Genomic DNA, 17,297 nt, shown 5'->3' with positions numbered 1-17,297 from the left:
TTAACACCCGCTGCCTTTCTCAGATTTTCTCAGGCCTTGGGTTGGATTAAAACTTCATGTTCCGACAAGTTTGGAGAATTCTGCACACAGTAAACATCAGAACATACCTTCTCCTGTCAATAAAAACTGCCAAATTTGTCAATCTTATTGCGGAAACTCATTTTAGGTGGCGTTTGTTCAACTCATTGACCACAGTACATCGAAAGTAAACATAACCGGAAATAAGTGAGACGTACTATTTCCAAACGGAAGTGCGTCACGAAGCTCAGTGCAAGTGGTCCATTTGCACATTTGAATGTGTTTGAAAGACAAAAGCCTTCCAAAGACAGTAATACATGGTTAAATGACTCACTGATAATTCAAATAATAATTAATGTGTTTGGCAGGAGTTGATTAGATATGCAATTTTTAGAAAACACTGTGCGCAATACCACAAACCCGGAAGACCTTGAATGTATACAAGCAGGTCTTTTTTATTTTTTAGAAAGGAACATTTAAAAGATAAAGTAACAGTAGCCTAGGCAGAATACATTAACTATTAATAATTTATGGCCATTGTGAGAATAACAATCAATAAAAAAGTAACTGTAGTCGAGTATTTTAAAAAGTAATATAATTACAAGTTTGTGGGATCTGATTCAACTCATTTGAAATATAGGTCAAAATAATAATTGTCTGGACAGGCCAAATCTACAGCTAACATGTCAAAAAGGTAAACATACATTGCATTTCCAACATCCTCTTTAAGTGTTTGATTCCATGTGATGTGGTGAAAGATCTTTTGTTGTACAAATAGTTCAAAACATTATGCAAAGCTGCATTCTTCAGTTATAAGTTAAAGTTGTACAAAATGGCAGGAGCCGCCCACCTCACTGATTTGACTGAGATTCGATCGTCCCACACAAAAGAGTAGGAAGCAAGGAACAGAGGGCACTGGCTCTGCAGGGTTACGAATATGGAAATATGGAAATACATAGCCAGCTGTTAAAAATAAAAATCTGAACGGCAAGTTATCAAAGATGCAGAGAACTTCTGTGAGAACAAATGAGACTGAAGAATAGTGTACTACTGCCCCCTTGTGGTGTCAGAATGTAGTGGCCAAAGTAAGTTTTTACAGTATTTATGAAGCTGTGAGATTAATGCCACATATCACTGATGTCACTGATCAAAAAGTATGAAACTTGTCCATCGAGTTTGATTTGAGAAATGAGCTGTTTTCAAACATGACATTTCAGTGATCTTTATTTTTTGAAAGAGATTCAAAGGGTTTTTCCATAAATACAAAAATAGCATATACAGTACTTCAGTTTAAATGAGATAATACATGTTGCAGGATTAGCATTTTAAATCAAATTATGATTAAATGAAATTACATAGTGAAGGACCGGGTGTTCATGGGAGAAGGGGGACAGAACTATACACACATTTTCTAAAAGCACACTTAAATCACATCCTTTCATGTGGACTTTTTTTTTTATACAAAAAAACAAAAAACATTGATCCCATAATGTGAACCTGATATATTGACAATTGCACAGAGATGACTTCATGCGCTCACCAAAGCACATAAACATTTTCACAAGGAAGTTCTGTTTGAATTCATCATCACACAGTTAACATATGCCTTACACACACACTCACACACGGAAGTTCTATTTCGGTTAGCAGAAATTGTTAATAAGGGCACTGTGATCTCAAATGCATCAGTGTGTTACATTTAACCTGATAAGCGATACAACACAGAGTAGGACTTCGCACATTTACACGAGTCATAACCATTATCCACATTATCCACACCGGCTCTGGTTGATTCAGGAATATTGGACACTTACTAACAGACGGAATTAAGGCAATTACAAAACATTAAAAGTGCTTCAGAGGGCAAATGTTTTTTGTGTTTTTTTTTAATTGTCATCACATATAAACTGAGGTTATAAATAACCTGAGGCTAGACCTCTATACTTTAAAGAGATAGTTCAGTCAAAAAATGTAATTCTGGCATCATTTCACCATACACTGTATGACTTTCTTCAGTAGAACATAAAAGAAGACAGTTTGAAGAATGATAATAGTTTCGGATATCACTGGCGTAGAGTCATACAGGTTTGGAACGACTTGATGGTGAGCAAATGACAGAATAATCATTTTTGCGTGAACTGCACCTTTAACCTATCCCTTTGGGACTTTAAAAAGAAAGAAAGAAAGAAATGTGTCAACGACATTGTCTAAGCAGAATGTGCTTGGCATCAGTTAACCTACTAGCCTATTTACAGTTCCTCAAACACGCAGCCTTCAACACTGCAGCAAATAAATGACGGTGAAAGTAATCGTTTAAATAGTGAAATGGCCGTGTTTGCCGTATGGTTGTGCGCTAGGATTTTGCTGGAGGAAATGAGCATAAGGCATGGGTGAACTGAAAGCACCGGTACACCAGCATGGGTAGAGAAGTGCTCGACTCTGCCAGAAGATGGCATCAGGCCAGTCTCATTCTTTACACCGCCTATTGTGTGCCCGATACTAATTCTCTCATGTCATAAGAGAACGAGCAAGATCCACCGCCAATGTGAAATCTTTGTATAGTTTGCTTAAAAAGAAAATAAGTCCAGATGGAAAAACGAGACCTAGAGGGACTAAAGCGGTTGCTAAGCCCTTGTTGCATTTCTATATTGAGAGAAGTCTAACTTGACATTCCCTCAGGTTGTGATTGGCTGTGGCTGTCTACTTGCTGATTGGCTGCAGAGGTGATGCTGGGCGTGTAAGGGGGTGGGGCATCGCTAATTACACTGGAATCGCTGGCGTCCGGGATGGTGATGCTCAGGGATGCATCAGTATCGTCGTGTTGAGCGTACTCGCTGTAAGGTGGAGGCTTCAGGTCATTTGCTGCACAAAACAAAGACGAGAGAGCACAATGATCATGCAAAAGGTTTAAAATGGCAAAGAAAACATAACTGATAACAAAAAAAAAGTTTTCTCATTGTAAAATAAATCCTGTTATATTTACAGTAAAATAAATGGCAGCTGTGGTTGCCAGATATTCACTGTAAAAAATATTATGAGAATGATTCTGGTATTACGGAATCGGTGCCTGTATATTTTACGATTTATAAAATGGAATATTTCATTAAGTGATGTAATGTTAATATACCAATGTAATTGAAGAACCAACATCTGCATATTACCTTAAAATGTATTGATAACCAGCGTAATAATACAGGTGGTAAAATAGAAAGCCACATGATGAATGATTAAAACATGGACAATATTTGTACATTAGACATTGCACAGGGTCACAAATACAAAACATCAGCAGAGAACACATGACACTAAAATAATCTAATAAACATTAAGTTAATAACAGAACATTTAACACAAAAACACCCTGCTGTACATTACTGATAACAAAAATGAGAAGAAACAAAACTATTGAAATAAATCATATGTGATGTGTCATGTAAGAACTTTTGGGAATGCCATTTCATAAATTATGTGGCAATTATATGGCAATATAACCATTTATTTCAGCATTTTACAGTAAAATGACATAGTAATGTTAGCAATTTTATACTAATTTCTGTAAAAAAGAGATATCAAAACAACATAAATTTTATTGATCACTAAAAATACAAATACATTATAAAAGAGAATAATAACAGTAATAAGACTAGAATAACACTAGTGACTCTCGGCAACTTTCTGCACAACTAAACCTTCCAATTACTCATCAATGTAATATGCATGCAAAATAGCAAGGTCATTCTTAAAAAATAATTAAAAAAAACTATTTCCTGTTTCATGCTACAGGCCACTGCAAACCATCAATGCCCTATTTGTTTTTTAATAGCAAACAAAAGCAAATATTGCCAAATATGTCCATGGAACAGGTGGCACAAACGACACACAAAGCACTTGGAAAAAGGGGGGGTTTCCATCACCACTTCTCTCAAATATCAAGAAACGGTGGAAACGCTGAATGATGTGTCACTGAAGTTTGACAAAAACCACATCCTGCCCTGGAGATATTATTTTTCACTCTTCTGGGTCAAAGGAAATGCGGTATATGCATGTGTTGCATCTTCAACCTCATGTTCTTTCTTGGGGGTCTTCTAGACACCTATAGATCTACTTGCTGAAATCCAATGTTTATAAACTCATTAGACATTGTTAGATAATGAGAGCACAAATGGAAATGATGGAAATGGAATGATACAGACGACTGGAGCTGTGAGCCAGAATCTGTCGTTTGCTGCCAATCCACACAAGCACCAGAAGATTTCCTTCTCTGCTGCTGAATGAACAATCGGTCTCAGCACAGAAACTAAACTTAAGTAAACCCTACGCACAAAGCTTTGATTGCCAACTTCATTTCAACCTTTTCCATGTCTTAATGTCAATATCTGGCAGCTGGTGTTCATAAATGTCCTTCTCAGCGACAGCGTGTCAGTTAGAAAACCTGCCAATTATGAAGCATTGGTCTAATTTGGGATGGCTGATGCCTGCAGGCCCACTCTCCAACTGTTGCTCCCTCTTGTCATAAAATTGTCCCTGTTAACCATTTACAAAGCATAAAGCAGAGTGGGTGAAAGCACGAGACTTTCCCTGGAGAGATGTAATGTGACTGAAATGCTGTTTCTCATATTAGGGTGAAAAGACATGTCAAGTATTTAGCGTTTGTCTAACCCTTGAGGCTTGACAGTCTCCTCAGTCCTCACCATACCATATATGTATTCTTGCTGATTTTCTTGTAAACATATCGACCATTACTGTATAAAGCTTCTCATGCAGAGATGTTTTTAGGGATGAACCTAAACTGTGACACACAAGAGAACGTCAGTGCAAGAGCTCATAGTTCAACAAACATTTAATCATTTACATTCCAGCTGCGCTGTGAGTGATCGCTTGGAAAAGCACTTTCAGAGATGATTTTAAGTGCAACACAGTCTACATAAACGCTGCAACAATATCAGGATTTGGCGTATACACAGAGAGCCAAAAATAAGGCGAAATCCATCTTCCAAACACAAATGTGCAACTAGAAAATAATTAGCAGACAAGTCCCTATTCCATTGTTTAAGGTTAACTTTTTTGTAACACTCCATTGACCAAAAAAAAATCCATGACTGTCTAACAGATTCAAATGGTTTAATGAATGGTTTCATTTAAGTTCCCTTATTACGCGTTTTCGAATATTACCTTTCACGCAGTGTGTATAATATAGCTTTTGTGAATGTAAAATGTCTGCAAAGTGCACAACAAGAGAAAACATTTATTCTGAACTGCCGAAACAAGTCGGCAACAATTCCAGTCTCAACGTCTACTTTGACCAGCCCTCAAACACTGCAGTTGAAGCTGAGACTGGAAGTGTTTGGTTTGTGTTGTAGACATGTTGAGAAGATGCTGTTTTCAGCACTGAGAATCCACTTTGCATGCACTTCAAAAGGATGAGGATTAGAGATGTGACGGTGATAATATTCTCCCACCGGTTAATCGACTTGTGACAACACCAGTATTACCGGTTTCATCGTGGGGGTGGGGGGTGTTGGAGTGATGTAATTTTTTTTTTTACATGGGGTCAATTCATCATTCGCATTGAGTTTGATTGACATGCGATCTGACCAATCAAATTCCACCATTTTTGTGCGACAAAGCAGTCAGAAGAGTTATTGATTAACTTCGGTGGATTTGAACTTGGCTTTAACTGATACAATCTGTCACGACACATTAAAGAGCCGATAGGCCTATTTTATTTTTGTTTGACTGACCAAATTTGAAAGTTGAGACTTTGTTTCATATTAAATACTACCTGCTCGGTCCTGTCTTTCAGTGCGTTGTCAGTGTGCTCTATTTTTCACTGCTTGAGATCATGTTGAGAACAATAACGCCCTATTTGAGGGTATAGGGCGCGATTTCGGATTCAACCACAGTGTTTGAATGGTGGGTTCGTTATTATTCATGAAAAACGCAACAATGGCAAATGCTTGTCACTTGTCTTTATTGCTAATCCACAACAGATGACAGTTATTAGGTTAAACGTTCAGAATACGATTACATATAAGGTTATATTTCAGCACTTCGCGAATGGACAGACTCTTAAGTAGCACGAACGCGTTCTCGCGCATTCAAGTTAAGTGCATTTTTGGGAACCGCGCGTGGAATTGCGACAAGCGTTCATAACCTTGCACATAGAGAACACTCTTAAGAGCTAAGATACATCGTTATCGGGAAACCCGGCCCTGGTCTCCGCACTAGCCTAACTGAAAACTATGAAAGCCGTGTGACCGGCCAACCGGTAAAAAATAAAAGAAAAAATACATTAAAAGAAACTATTCCCTCTGATTTTGTTTCATTAATAAAGTTTGACTAATTTCAGCAGTCTCGCATTCGTTTAGAGCTCGTGTGAATTGCACGTATAAAATGAAGTCAGCGAACAACCTCGTTCCATCAGGAAATGCCACATGAATTTCACTGCGCTTTATGAAGAGTTTATCTTTTGCGTGAAGAAGCCGTTCGCCGGAGATGTGTTAAAAGATTCATTCATGCAAACAAGAGAGTGCATTCATGATTATTAGACTACCGGTATACTAATCCTCCTGGTGCCGGGTCTGAGTGAGTAGGCTAATTTACTCTCTTACCTTTGTTCTTTGATTAACATTAATGACACTCCATCTGACACACGTCCCATTTTCTCACAAACCTCTACATTCGTTTATGATATTATTTAAATCATTTGCTCTTATGAGGACACTCGACAAAACTGACATTTTGGCATAATTTGTGTGTGTTATTTTTTGTTCAAGGCTGAAAAGAGAACTCGATACTGACGCGCATCTTTTCCGTGTGTGTGTGTGTGTGTGCGTGTGTGTGTAATAGGCAGGACAGCGTGGTCTCTTGTTTTGTCGCGCTTGAATGGTCATACATGATCGTGATCATACAACGCTAGTCAACTGGTGACAGAAAATACTGATACTGCGTAATTGCTTTAAAAAAAAAATATTTTTTTGCGGTGCTGCGGTGGGCAAGTGATGAAACCGGTGTTGCGACTGAACACCGTGTAACACCGGTAACACCGACTATCGTGCCAAGCCTAATGAGGATTTGCGCTGGAATTGATATAACTACGCCAACGTCATTGTTCGTATTACTGTCTATACAAGTGCTGAGGAAGCCTCTGGAGCTGACATTCAGATTTGGTAATGGGCGTTTCATTTCTGACACACACTGTAAGCGGTAGACCAATCACAACAGACTGGGCCATCTGACCAATCAGAGCAGAGTATGCTCATGGAAATAAGGTTTAGAAAGCCTGAATCTGCGCACGGACCAGTTTTAGTCTCTTTGAGAAATGAGGTGATGTGCAATGTATATGTCCACAAACTGTATATTTAAGAAATAAATAATCTAGTTAAATCAAATACTAATTGATAATAAATGGAGCAACAAACAACAACAACAAAAAATACTACTTGTTGGGTACCAGTGGTCTTTAAAGTGGTCCAGTAAAAACATTTCTAAATCTCTTACATTACCAGTGTTGTGCCTGAACGTACTGTATTACTGCTTGATGAACGTTACTGTGAACTCGTTCATTCTGGTGTCTGTGAACGCCACGCTCTCTCAGTTTAACTTCGTTCAATAGAGTGCCAGATTTCTATAGAGCCTTCCAGTCGAAAACCCGGCTAAAACACACCGTAAACCGGCCTTAATATGTAGCGGAAAAAACACCCAAATCTGGCAACACCAGCCACCAGTGTCTACTGACTCTATTGTTTGATCTCATTCATCAAAATGAACAAATCTTTTTTCGAGTCATTTCGTTCATTTAAGGGGCTTTAAATGTTATACTAACTGGCAAATTCCCAGAACACATCCACCTATGCAATCTTGATCATATTCTGAATTAAGAAATCATATTGCAGTCAAAAATCGTTTACAGGGAACATAAATAATTACTTTACCTTCCGAGAAATGAACCTTTCGTTCATTTGTCACGTGACAGACGCAATGAATGGATCGTTCATGAACGACTCATCACTTACGTTACAAATCAAAACAAAAAGCAGCAAGGAGGCGTTGTATGATCATTTAACAAGTTTTATGACAAGGTCGGTGAGGATGGGAAAAAAATCGGACGCATAGCTTCAGTGTTAAAACTGATAAAATAATTGTCTGTGGTTCTATAGGGCTGTGGCGATCATTTTGAAAAATAATATCTCGCAACAACATGGGAAAAAAAGAACTATGAACTAGTTAATTTTTGGAACTGTGAACTTAGTTCAAAATTTTTAATATGAACTATGAACTGAACTAGTTCATTTTAAAATTTGTGAACTGAACTTTGAACTAGTTCATGTAGAAAGTGAACTTTCCCAACACTGTACATTACACATCTCTTAATTTCTTACATTTTCTTAATAATCTTGCAATAAATGATTTCTGTCCCAGTGCAGACTGGGGTGTAGTCGTATAGTGAGTCAGTCTTACCTCCAGACACTGCCTCATATGGAGGAGGCATGTCCAGTTGAGACAGTGAGGATGAAGGTGGAAGAGAGGCGGAGGGTTCGCCAACCGAGCCGTCGTCCTGAACTCCGTACCAACTGGGCCAGATTGATGTCTGTGGAGCAGAGCAGCAGTGCGAGTTAAACACCCGCAATCAGACATATTACACACAAGAAGCATCTTAAAGACGACTTTAAATACATGTGGCAGTGAAACAAGATAAAGTCGATGCTTGCTGTTAAATGGTGGAATCCTGCAATCCCTTGCCCAGGCCTATGTATGTGCTCATAACCTACAAGACCTTGTGGTCTCAGTTTGGCTGATAAACACAATGATATCCCAGTTTCAGTAAGGATATGAGACACTTCTTTTTTTATGTCATATGCAGTTTCATAGTTCACATAAAAAAATTGCTTAAAGAAAAGGTCATCTTTTAGGTTGGATCTTAATGGTCTGGTATTTCCCTTCTTGATTACGCTATTGCTCATCGAAGTGGTTTGTTAAATATTAAACAAGTTACTATTATGTGATACACGGTCTAACAAATGACCTCATAAGGGCAAACTGCATTTTAAAACCACTGTAAGAAGGACAAAAACAACTACATGTGAATGTGTAAGCAGGCTAAAAGTTGATCATCTATCTGAACCGCTTGTCAAATTAAGGGCATTTCCTGTGTGGAGAGCTACAGGCAGCTTGGGTTTCTAAAAATAGACCTATATATTGTTCTCTCCACATCTGAAGAAAGAGAAAACAACTTCTGTTAGAAGAAAGAGAAAACAACTGCTGAAAAATTTTAAGATAATCTAGAACTTTTTTATAGGCATATATCCTATAAAAATTCAGCTTGCAATGGTATGATGGACTAATAAAATGTACATTTTTTATCCAAAATACCCAGTCAAATATTAAAATAGCAACCTTATTTGAATGGCAAAGCTCTTGAAACGGTCTTCAATACTTGTGCTACAAATTGCTTCCAGATGCTTTTCTGAACATAAGAAGCTTTCATTTAGAAACAAAGGGCTTTTTCTGAATTTAAAATGCAGCGTTACAGCTTCAATACAGTTTAGAGCTACAGAGATCACATTCTACACATCAGAAGAAATCTTTTAAAGAAATCTCATTTATAATACAGTCACAGATATCATAACTTGACTGTACAAATGAATCTGCTTTAGTCAAACTGCCCCAAAAAACTAAAAAAAACAACAACATTCCTAAAAAGTTTTGTCAGCACTGTCACGGCCCTTAGCTCTGGGTCCTGTTCTTGTTCCATCAAGTCTGCTTCTTCTGGCTTTTTCACAGGCACTGGTTAGTTTTGACAAGTGCTGTGCACCAACAAGAGAAACTATTCTTCTGAACAGAAGAGTTCACACATTTAGTGGCCTGTGCGAATAACACAGACACGAGACCTGACACTCCTGCCCTCTTTTTGGTTTAACAGATCCTTGCTGTAGCTTTGAGTTTAGAGAGTGAAACGTTTTACATCATGAGTCAAAAAAAATGCAGAGCACCAAGGTCAAAAATTGTGTTGTGAAACAGTAAAAGTAGAAGTTCACCAAATGTCACACTGAAAATGTGCACCACATTAGAATCCGCACTCAAATTCAGTCTGAAAACAAGCCAACTGAAACCTTAGAGAAGATTCAAATTTCCTGTGATCAGATATATTAAAGATTCCCCTATAGACTAACATGCCTTTTAGGATCTGTTTAAGTGATCCGATTACAAGTGTACAAATACATGTGTCAAAAGGGTCCAAATTACTCAACCCACATTAAAAAAAATGTATGACACCTTAAAGGGATACTTCACCTCTGGGAAGATGAATGTGTATTCAAAATAGGTAATTTAAGTAGAAGAAATGTGAAGAAATTTTTGAATTTGGAGCTTTCTAGACTGAGAAAAGCCAGAAAATGTATTTTTGGCTTATGTGGATGAAAGACAACAACTCCCAGAATGCACTTGCTTCGCTGCCTTAGGAGGCCACGCCTACCGGTAAGAGTGCGCAGTTGAAAACAACAAAGCTAGCCTATGTGATGAGTTTGCGAGGGATTCAGAGATCGTCCAAAATATCCGGGATTCGGCTTTTGCGTTCTACAGTCGCCATTCATCATGTTTACTGTGGCGAGCAGGACGAGGCTTACGGCCGCGGGAGAACAGCGCGAGGCCGGTGGCGTGATTACTGAGACGCGCCGGGTCTCGCATCTCTCACGGAGGAGCGGGAATTTTTCTTAGCAATGGTAAAACGCACATCAACCGATCACTTCACACACTACATTCAAATTCACCAATCGGAATGAATTCAGTTAGATTGAAAGGTGTGCATGTAAACAATGAATGGCGACCGCAGAAAGCAAAAGCTGAATCCCGGACATTTTGAACGATCTCGCCCGCCGGACAAGTCCGGGAAAAGGAGGATGGTTACTTACTCAGCTTTCTCCTACTATTCAGCTTTCTCCACAGAACAAGAGCCTGCTAGCTTAGCTTCCAAAGAAAGACGGCTGACACTGTGTACATTCTGAGTGAGATCCCACCCTCTATGGGCGGGTTGAAAACATGCGGAATACGCCATCTACTGGCTGTAGTCTTTAGCCTCTGGCCAGAAAATCCTCCGATGACGCAAAATGACGATTTTTGCGTCATCGGAGGATTTTTTCCAGACAAAAAATACATAAATCTCTTGTCTCAGGGGGATATGAGGGTGGAAAGCATGGTAATTCGAAAATACTTCAGGTTTTCTACTAATACAAAGCTTAATGCTAAATCCTGAAGTAACCCTTTAACATTCATAGTGTAAAAGATAATCTGTCCTGATGTATCCCGGACAACAGTGAAGGGCCACCTATTCATCTGTCAATCTCCATTATAACAAGGGTGTTTAAACTTTGCTGACTGTTGTGGCAACATGGAAAATTTGGAAACACGCATATATATAATACATCATATACACTCACCTAAAGGATTATTAGGAACACCTGTTAAATTTCTCATTAATGCAATTATCTAATCAACCAATCACATGGCAGTTGCTTCAATGCATTTAGGGGTGGTCCTGGTCAAGACAATCTCCTGAACTCCAAACTGAATGTCAGAATGGGAAAGAAAGGTGATTTAAGCAATTTTGAGCGTGGCATGGTTGTTGGTGCCAGACGGGCCGGTCTGAGTATTTCACAATCTGATCAGTTACTGGGATTTTCACGCACAACCATTTCTAGGGTTTACAAAGAATGGTGTGAAAAGGGAAAAACATCCTGTGGGCGAAAATGCCTTGTTGATGCTAGAGGTCAGAGGAGAATGGGCCGACTGATTCAAGCTGATAGAAGAGCAACTTTGACTGAAATAACCACTCGTTACAACTGAGGTATGCAGCAAAGCATTTGTGAAGCCACAACACGCACAACCTTGAGGCGGATGGGCTACAACAGCAGAAGACCCCACCGGGTACCACTCATCTCCACTACAAATAGGAAAAAGAGGCTACAATTTGCACGAGCTAACCAAAATTGGACAGTTGAAGACTGGAAAAATGTTGCCTGGTCTGATGAGTCTCGATTTCTGTTGAGACATTCAGATGGTAGAGTCAGAATTTGGTGTAAACAGAATGAGAACATGGATCCATCATGCCTTGTTACCACTGTGCAGGCTGGTGGTGGTGGTGTAATGGTGTGGGGGATGTTTTCTTGGCACACTTTAGGCCCCTTAGTGCCAATTGGGCATCGTTTAAATGCCACGGCCTACCTGAGCATTGTTTCTGACCATGTCCATCCCTTTATGACCACCATGTACCCATCCTCTGATGGCTACTTCCAGCAGGATAATGCACCATGTCACAAAGCTCGAATCATTTCAAATTGGTTTCTTGAACATGACAATGAGTTCACTGTACTAAAATAGCCCCCACAGTCACCAGATCTCAACCCAATAGAGCATCTTTGGGATGTGGTGGAACGGGAGCTTCGTGCCCTGGATGTGCATCCCACAAATCTCCATCAACTGCAAGATGCTATCCTATCAGTATGGGCCAACATTTCTGAAGAATGCTTTCAGCACCTTGTTGAATCAATGCCACATAGAATTAAGGCAGTTCTGAAGGCGAAAGGGGGTCAAACACAGTATTAGTATGGTGTTCCTAATAATCCTTTAGGTGAGTGTATATACTGTCATGTGTATCTATCTATCTATCTATCTATCTATCTATCTATATATATATATATATATATATATAAACAAAAAATTAGTTGGCAAATTTTTTTATTTTTTTTATTCATTTCTACATTGAAGAAGAGCAATATCAAGCAAGTAAAAACTTTTTTGCACCGTGAAAAAAATTCAGGTATGAAGGTGTTAAATTCAGATTCAGTAAAATTACTGAATTAAATTACTGGTTTTCGGCTGTCAACAGTTCACATATTTAGAAACAAATAGCAGTATTCTCCTGTATTTGCGTAGGTTTATAAATAATTTACCTTATAAATCTGATGAAATGGCGCACATTGCATTCCAGATGAATGTTATAAGCAACCCAAACTCACATCATATGCAGAGATGGAGTTTGAGACACACTCCACACATGTAAATGATAACAGTTCATGTGGAGCAGCATTTACTGTGAACGAAGCTGCTCTGAGACCTACAAGGATGTCCTACAAGGATGTAAATAATGAAAGTGCATACAGTGAGGAAAATAAGTATTTGAACACCCTGCTATTTTGGACGTTCTCCCTCTTAGAAATCATGGAGAGGTCTGAAATTGTCATCATAGGTGCATGTCCACTATGAGAGACATAATCTAAAAAAAAAAATCCAGAAATCATAATGTATGATTTTTTAACTATTTATTTGTGTGATACAGCTGCAAATAAGTATTTGAACACCTGAGAAAATCAATGTTAATATTTGGTACAGTAGCCTTTGTTTGCAATTACAGAGGTCAAACGTTTCCTGTAGTTTTTCACCAGGTTTGCACACACTGCAGGAGGGATTTTGGCCCACTCCTCCACACAGATCTTCTCTAGATCAGTCAGGTTTCTGGGCTGTTGCTGAGAAACACGGAGTTTGAGCTCCCTCCAAAGATTCTCTATTGGGTTTAGGTCTGGAGACTGGCTAGGCCACGCCAGAACCTTGATATGCTTCTTACAGAGCCACTCCTTGGTTATCCTGGCTGTGTGCTTCGGGTCATTAAGACCCAGCCTCGACCCATCTTCAATGCTCTAACTGAGGGAAGGAGGTTGTTCCCCAAAATCTCGCAATACATGGCCCCGGTCATCCTCTCCTTAATACAGTGCAGTCGCCCTGTCCCATGTGCAGAAAAACACCCCCAAAGCATGATGCTACCACCCTCATGCTTCACAGTAGGGATGGTGTTCTTGGGATAATACTCATCATTCTTCTTCCTCCAAACACGTTTAGTGGAATTATGACCAAAAAGTTCTATTTTGGTCTCATCTGACCACATGACTTTCTCCCATGATCATCCAAATGGTCATTGGCAAACTTAAGACGGGCCTTGACATGTGCTGGTTTAAGCAGGGGAACCTTCCGTGCCATGCATGATTTCAAACCATGACGTCTTAGTGTATTACCAACAGTAACCTTGGAAACGGTGGTCCCAGCTCTTTTCAGGTCATTGACCAGCTCCTCCCGTGTAGTTCTGGGCTGATTTCTCACCTTTCTTAGGATCATTGAGACCCCACGAGGTGAGATCTTCCATGGAGCCCCAGTCCGAGGGAGATTGACAGTCATGTTTAGCTTCTTCCATTTTCTAATGATTGCTCCAACAGTGGACCTTTTTTCACCAAGCTGCTTGGCAATTTCCCCGTAGCCCTTTCCAGCCTTGTGGAGGTGTACAATTTTGTCTCTAGTGTCTTTGGACAGCTCTTTGGTCTTGGCCATGTTAGTAGTTGGATTCTTACTGATTGTATGGGGTGGACAGGTGTCTTTATGCAGCTAACGACCTCAAACAGGTGCATCTAATTTAGGATAATAAATGGAGTGGAGGTGGACATTTTAAAGGCAGACTAACAGGTCTTTGAGGGTCAGAATTCTAGCTGATAGACAGGTGTTCAAATACTTATTTGCAGCTGTATCATACAAATAAATAGTTAAAAAATCATACATTGTGATCTCTGGATTTTTATTTTTAGATTATGTCTCTCACAGTGGACATGCACCTACGATGACAATTTCAGACCCCTCCATGATTTCCAAGTGGGAGAACTTGCAAAATAGCAGGGTGTTCAAATACTTATTTTCCTCACTGTATATAAAAATCCACAGGGCATATATTTATTCAATTGAAGCACAGCCTTTGTGAATTCACAATAGCACTATGCTATAGTATGGTTTTTATCTGGTTTTAATACATCATCCAGCCTTAGAAAATGGTCTAATAATGCGGTTCATTGATTCTCGTCCGTGGAATGCGCCACTTCCAGTATTTTGTGGGTTACTTGACACGAGTAAATTGCAATCGAGGATATTTTAAAATCGAGTACTCTAATTTAACCAAGGAATCAAGACAGCCCTACATCAGTGTTTATATCCAAACTATAATCTTTTATTCCAGCACTTCTGTGATAATTTGTATGATTGTAAAACAGAAATAATGATACTGTGTGTTTGAAAAGAAGCGGTTTCACATTCACACCTATAGCCGACATGACAACTGCACTGCCTGGGTCAAAGGCAATGCACATTTGAATGTTCGCTGTGATTGAACTTGTGAAAGGTTTAACAGACAGGCAAATCACTGTCATTTAGAAATAAGATCGAGTGGATGTCTGAATCGAGATCTTTACATGATTAATCATGCTGCTTTAATATTTAAATATAGTAATGGAACTTTAAAAAAAAAAATCAATTTCCTTCAATTCTGATAAAAAGGGGTTTGCATTTGATATGCATGTTAATACCAGGTGTAAACAGCAATATGTCTGACACTTTAACATTCAACAGAAAGATTTTCCGTCCTGACATGAATACTTACCTTTATTTGATGACAGATTAACGGTTTTAAATGAAAAAGTAAAATAAGAGAAAATAAGACAAATTAATATTGATATGGGTGTAATCTACTGTGTGAGTGTAGACTGACTGAACAGTGATGGATTTAAATACATTTTTAGTGCTTAATCACAACATTCCTCTTCCCCTTAACAAGTGCTTAATCAAAGGGGAAAAGTTTTGTCTGCTTATCAGTCGCTCTGTCATTTACCTACTAGTCAAATCTCCTGTGAAATGCCACTTAAGGTCAACAGAAGTTACCATAACATATTGCGTTTGAGTCTGTCTCATTGTTTTGCTGAATGTACACTGAATCCAGGAGACCCACACAGTACTACACAGGAAGCTAAACTTTGTCATACTTCCAAAAAGCGATTATATCAGCAACGGCTGACGCACATCCAATTTGGCCACACCTTAAAAAAAAAAAAAAAGATCTGATTGAACTGAAGTTTGAAGTTTTAGTTTTACTCACATTTTGTCTCTCACAGACCTGGTGCAGGTACGCACGTCCTCCCACAATGACGATCTGAGCGTTTCGGGGATTGCTGAGGTACGCAGCGAGCTGTCTTTGCCTTGAGCGATACCAGCAGATGTAGAAGAAGATCTTAATCATAATAAATATTATGACGACTCTAAAACAAGATTGAGAACAAGTTTAAAGTCTCAAAGACATACTCATAATAACTGATAATAACTGTTATTATTACAACACATAAATAAACCAGAAATAAAATATAAAGTAAAATCAAAGATGATGCAATGTTAAAACAAAAGACAGCTGTAATCACATCAACAGTCTTCCTAAAACTTACATGTACCAGTACAGCTCCATGCTTCTCACCAGTTGGTATCAATGACCATAATCAGCTTCCAAGCTGTCAAACTGAAACCAATAAGAGTTACTGGCAGTCTGCATAGGAAAATGTCATTTCGACATTCCTCATGTCATGTTTAAAGCAGCTCAGATTCTTAAAGTCACTCTAGAATCATTTAGAAGAGACTTTATTTTTAATATATTGTGTAACACACAAGGTTGGGTTTTTGTTACATAAACAGAAAACTGAAAATAAACTCACAAGCTTAGTTCGCCCATATAACAGTCAGTTACATAAACAAACAAACATTACAGAGCACGCGCACCCCTTACGTGCATTCATTGGGATTTATTAACTTACAGCCCATTTTAGTTATATGACTTTAATACAACTTTTCATCAAGAAAATAAGCTCACCTTGTAAACGTGTTATAAGTAGCGTTATAATCCAGCTTTAAGACAGCTAGCGAAGCATCTGCTCCTCATAGACACTCACACAAGAGGAAGTCTCTTTGCTAACGGGCTAATATAACGTTAGTTAAATAAATTTACCTTTATAAAACACAAACACGGTCACCTAGGTGTATTTTTTTTTCTCAAACAGCTCGGGTTCACTAGCAGCCTGTAGGCCGAATGTGGCTCCTCTCTCTCTCTCTGTGTGTTGGTAAATGCTAATACTTCAGACACTCAAGGGCTTCCGAGAAATGTTGAGCGCTATGTTTTTTCCATGAGCAAACGAAGGGGGTTTTGTTGTAGTTCTTGTGTTGTCTCGAAAGGCGTCCGTACTTCCGTGGATTCATGGCAGAAGAACGTCAAATTAAAAGTCCCTTAAAGTTTATTTTACGTTTTTATTGTAAATAATGATAATAATAATAATAATAATAATAATAATAATAATAATAAACAATAATTGTCACATGTAATTTAAAAGGTCGAAATGTTACTAAGGACCAAAGCACTATTTACAAATTTTGAACCA

General features: G+C 38.6%; 1 protein-coding gene across 2 annotated transcripts; it reads right to left on the bottom strand.

Moving 5' to 3' along the window:
• Window positions 1–1,224: 1,224 nt before the first annotated feature.
• Window positions 1,225–17,122, bottom strand: LOC308683076 (uncharacterized protein). Of its 2 annotated transcripts, none has more exons than XM_081353280.1 (5): window positions 16,871–17,122; window positions 16,317–16,387; window positions 15,977–16,136; window positions 8,479–8,608; window positions 1,225–2,880 (listed from the first exon to the last, which is right to left on the bottom strand). In XM_081353280.1, exons 2-5 carry the CDS (start codon window positions 16,334–16,336, stop codon window positions 2,678–2,680), a joined length of 513 nt encoding a protein of 170 aa, XP_081209406.1. In that variant the 5' UTR covers window positions 16,337–16,387; window positions 16,871–17,122; the 3' UTR covers window positions 1,225–2,677. The 2 variants fall into 2 exon arrangements, with proteins under 2 accessions (XP_081209406.1, XP_081209405.1); XM_081353279.1 differs by having other exon boundaries at window positions 16,736–17,089.
• Window positions 17,123–17,297: the final 175 nt, after the last annotated feature.

This window comes from Scardinius erythrophthalmus (assembly GCF_964197995.2).
Source record: "Scardinius erythrophthalmus genome assembly, chromosome: 22".
In the NCBI taxonomy this organism is placed as follows: Eukaryota; Metazoa; Chordata; class Actinopteri; order Cypriniformes; family Leuciscidae; genus Scardinius; species Scardinius erythrophthalmus.
The sequence above is the reverse complement of the archived record's forward strand: the minus strand, read 5'-3'. Positions and strand labels throughout refer to the sequence as shown.

Bases quoted from the DNA above. Each gene is read 5' to 3' on its own strand.
- LOC308683076 (XM_081353280.1), bottom strand. From the start codon at position 16,336: ATGGAGCTGTACTGGTACAT. The intron at 8,609-15,976 runs GTGAGTAAAACT...TCTGCTCCACAG, and splicing joins AGGTCTGTGAGAGACAAAAT to ACATCAATCTGGCCCAGTTG. The intron at 2,881-8,478 runs GTAAGACTGACT...TGTTTTGTGCAG, and splicing joins ATATGAGGCAGTGTCTGGAG to CAAATGACCTGAAGCCTCCA.